The 4,409-nt window shown below is 37.8% G+C and overlaps 1 protein-coding gene across 2 annotated transcripts in view; it reads right to left on the bottom strand.

Moving 5' to 3' along the window:
* The window catches only part of smyd1b (SET and MYND domain containing 1b), a 36,313-nt gene extending 32,165 nt beyond the window's left edge, over positions 1 to 4,148 (bottom strand). Inside the window, exon 1 of one of the 2 annotated variants that reach the window (XM_021478292.3) lies at positions 4,004 to 4,148. In XM_021478292.3, coding sequence (XP_021333967.1) covers positions 4,004 to 4,125 — 122 coding nt within the window. In that variant the 5' untranslated portion in view covers positions 4,126 to 4,148. 2 annotated transcript variants of the gene reach the window in all.
* Between the last annotated feature and the right edge of the window lie 261 nt (positions 4,149 to 4,409).

The raw sequence follows: 4,409 nt of genomic DNA on the forward strand, positions 1-4,409 counted from the left end.
TAAAAGCTCATTTTAAAAGTAAACTGTTAGTCCTAAGAAACATATATATTTATATATATATATATATATATATATATATATATATATATATATATATATATATATATATGCATTTGCATTCATGTTTTCTTGTCGAATTCACTTTAAAATAACTGGAAAAAATGCAGTTTTCATTTCTGTTTTCATTTTCGTTTTAGTATTACTTATTAATATTACTGTGTTTTTGAGACTTTTCTTTTGTAAAACCTTACAAAAGAAACTGATCACTTTAAGAGCAACAAGTTTACTCACTATTTTAAGTAAAGTCAACCGGTTTACTCACTTTTTAATGTTAACTTATCGCTTTAGTTCAACTGGGGTTCAACAAAGAGGAACAGATTTATCCATTCTTTGTAAAGTCAACTAATTGTTTTAAAGTAAACTAAATCACATTAAACCAACTGTTCATTCACATTTTAAAGCCAACAGGTTTTTTCACTTTAAATAAAGTCAACTAATTGCTTTAGATCAGCTGAGTTCAACTGGGGTTAATCTGAAGCCTCATTCACACTACGTAGTGATGCGCGGATGGCGGCTCTATCCGCGAGCTCATCGAATAATACACGGGTCAGGTGGGTTGGGTAATAAAAAAAAAATACATTATGATTAATTGAGGGTGGATGTAGCAGAACATGGCAGTGGACCAGAGAAAAAGCAGAGAGTGGGCTTTGCAGAATGGGATGATGAGATGAATAATGGATGAAGGTCAAGAGTACTGTTCAAACTTTCAGTTAGAGGAGTCATCAGAGGAAAATCTGCTATTGTTTTGGACTTATTTACATGACTGCAGTGCCTTTCAAGGAGAACCTTGTGCATTTCTACAACAAGCGGTGCGAGCAAACACTCATTCAGTGCCGTGTTTTGAAAACGAGGCGGAATCGCCTGAATTTAGGCACAGTAGATGCTCTTCTGTTTTTGCACAGTGCAAAGAAAAAGACTCAGTAAACCCAAGATAGCTGCCATTCAGGCTGAGAATTTCTTATTTTTACTTTTTTTATCTATTTGAAAATGAATAAAATGTTGCCTAAAAACAAACTGTTGTTTTCATAAATAAATGTTCATTTAAAAATGTTTATGATTAGCGTATTATTTTACTATCAGAGATGCGCAGATCAGCTCACTGAATCTGCTGTTAATATCCTCGGTGACCTATCATCATGCCTAAAACAAAGAATTACATTATTAAAGTGATGATCGGGTGCGGACACGGGGAGAACATGCAAACTCCACACAGAAATGGGGCCAATAAAGAGGGGTCGCCTGGTGACTTCCAAAAATCTTTTTTTTTTTTTTTATTGAACCATAATATTTACCATATTTTTGTTCATAACCTACTGAAGAGGAAAAAATAGTCATTTATAGTTACTATATACTATATAGTTACTATAGTAGCTTATAGTTCTATTGGATTGCGACCTCTGGAGTACTATATATTATTCATTCATTCATTTTCTTGTCGGCTTAGTCCCTTTATTAATCCGGGGTCGCCACAGCGGAATGAACCACCAACTTATCCAGCAAGTTTTTTTACACAGCGGATGCCCTTCCAGCCGCAACCCATCACTGGGAAATACCCACATACACTCATTCACACTCATTCACTACGGACAATTTAGCCTACCCAATTCACCTGTACCGCATGTGTTTGGACTGTGGGGGAAACCGGAGCACCCGGAGGAAACCCACGCGAAGGCAGGGAGAACATGCAAACTCCACACAGAAATGCCAACTGAGCCGAGGTTCGACCCAGCGACCTTCTTGCTGTGAGGCAACAGCACTACCTACTGCGCCACTGCCTCGCCTACTATGAAAGAACAGAAATAGTGTCGGATGCAGCAGATTGATTTTTTAACACCAAGTTAAACTTTCTGGCCCATTTACAGCACTGATATACATTAAAAAAATAAACAAAGAATAGACTTGGGTGTATTGGTGTGTGTGCGCTATTGCATGCAAGGTTTCTGTATTTATAACCACCTCAGAGGATATTGGGGGTCACAAGTCACTGGCATTGTCATTTTGGGGGTCGCGGGCTGAAAAGTTTGCGAACCCCTGCACTAAAAGACAGAAAAGGTTCATTCATTTCTTGTCAGCTTAGTCCCTTTATTAATCTGGGGTAGCCACAGCGGAATGAACCGCCAACTTATTCAGCAAGTCTTTATGCAGCGGATGCCCTTCCAGTCGCAACCCATCTCTGGGAAACATCCACACACACACTCACACTCACAAACTACGGACAATTTAGCCTACCCAATTCACCTTTACCACATGTCTGGACTATGGGGGAAACCGGAGCACCCGGAGGAAACCCACATGAACGCAACGGAGAACATGCAAACTCCACACAGAAACGCCAACTGAGCCGAGGCTCGACCCAGCGACCTTCTTGCTGTGAGGCGACAGCACTACCTACTGCGCCACTGCTTCGCCACAGAAAAGGTTTTAATTTGGCAATGTTTATTAATTGACAGAAACCACGTTTGACGACTGAATTTATTTGCTTGTCAAACTTTAACTTTAGTGTCGAAGATAACTCCAAGACTTTTTGCTAGACTGTGGACCTTAGGCTTAAGTGAACCTAACTCAAGAGGTCTGTTACCACTACATAGTTTAATACATTATTGTAACTTAAAAATTCTAAATTGCTGATTGGATTAAAACTTTTAAGCTGCCAAAATAAGTTTATTAAGTTTTCAAAAGCAGGAAAATAATGACAATTACATCAATTCAAAAATGCAGCTATTTTGAAGGTAAATGTATCTGTCAGTTACTTTAAAACAATATTTCTTTGTTTGTAGCAAGAATTTGGGTCGAATTGGGTAGGCTAAATTGTCCGTAGTGTATGAGTGTGTGTGTGAATGTGTGTGTGTTGGAAGGGCATCCGCTGCGTAAAAACTTGCTGGATAAGTTGGCGGTTCATTCCGCTGTGGCGACCCCGGATTAATAAAGGGACTAAGCCAACAAGAAAATGAATGAGTGAATGAAGAAATTGGGTTAATAACTAAATTATTCCACACTAATGGAGTTGTTTTGTATTTTTAAGTCCACACACTGATGTTTTATTTTTTTTACTGATAATATGGGACAGTGCATGTTTTTGTTTTGTAAAACAATAAAAACCTGTGGTTTAATACAAATAAAAAATTACCAGAAAACAAAAATGTTGTTGTTAAATGTATTTCTTACAAGCATGAACAGTAAATTTGAAAACAAACAAAAAAATTAACAATTTCGGATACTTAATTTTATTTGAGGTTCTAAATTTGAAACTGTAATTAAGTACATAACACTGAATTTGTTTTAAATTTTTATTTAAAAAACTAAGTGAAACAGCTTATTTTTTAAGTACCCAACTTAAAAATTTGAGGTTTTTGCTATGTGAAAATGCCTCTGATTGAAGAGAAAAGATTTGGCTAACATAATAAAGTTTGTTGTCTGAACTTCATTTGGTTTGATGTTGTCTTAACTAGAATATATTAATGCAAACTGTTGCGTTAATTTGTTTTGTTTTTTACAACAATATTTTTTTAGAGTGCTCATGTTTTAAAGTAAACTCAACTAACCACATTCAAATCAACAGATGACTCACATTTTTAAAGTCAGCCAATTAGTTTGAAAGCAACAGGTTTACTCACTTCAGGTAAAGTCAACTGATCACTTTAGTTCAACTGGGGTTCAACTAAGAGCAACAGGTTTATTCACTTTAGGAAAGGTCAACTCATCAGTTTTCCAGTGTTTGTTCAGTTTTTTTAAGTATTGCTTCAAATGCATTGGGTTTACTTACTTTTTAAAGTAAGCTCAACTAATCACTTCAAAATCATCAGGTTACTCACATTTTTCAAGTCAACTAATCACTTTCAAGCACTGAGTTTACTCACTATTTCAGGTAAAGTCACCTAATCATTATTTTACAGTGTATCCAGCACCCTTCACCTGTAATCATCCCAGATTTCACCTGTATTACCTGTCGAACACCACAGAAGCGAAGGGTGGCTCAGCGAACAGCACGTCTCCAGCCCAAGCCTCTTTGGTGGCCCTCAGCCCGCGGCCCTTCCCTGGAGAATCAAAAACTTCCACAAACTCCATTCTGGATCTTCAGCGTCTGCACTGATGCCCAGCGGCTGCGTCTCAAATAGACCAGTCTTCAGCTGTACCATGTCAGGGTTCAGCATGGGGGTGTCCAGGGTCAAACCAGGAGACTCCAGACGGGACGCTTCATTTCCACAGGCCTGGAGGTTTGAGCAAATGGTAGATAATAGAGTGAAGAACCACTGCAGCTGCTGTAGGTGTAATGTTTTTAAAGAAATCGAATGTTTGCACTCATGTGTTATGGGTGAATTCACCTCATGTGGGACCCTGCGGGGTATTTT

The sequence above is a fragment of the Danio rerio genome, chromosome 8 (assembly GCF_049306965.1).
Source record: "Danio rerio strain Tuebingen ecotype United States chromosome 8, GRCz12tu, whole genome shotgun sequence".
NCBI lineage: Eukaryota > Metazoa > Chordata > Actinopteri > Cypriniformes > Danionidae > Danio > Danio rerio.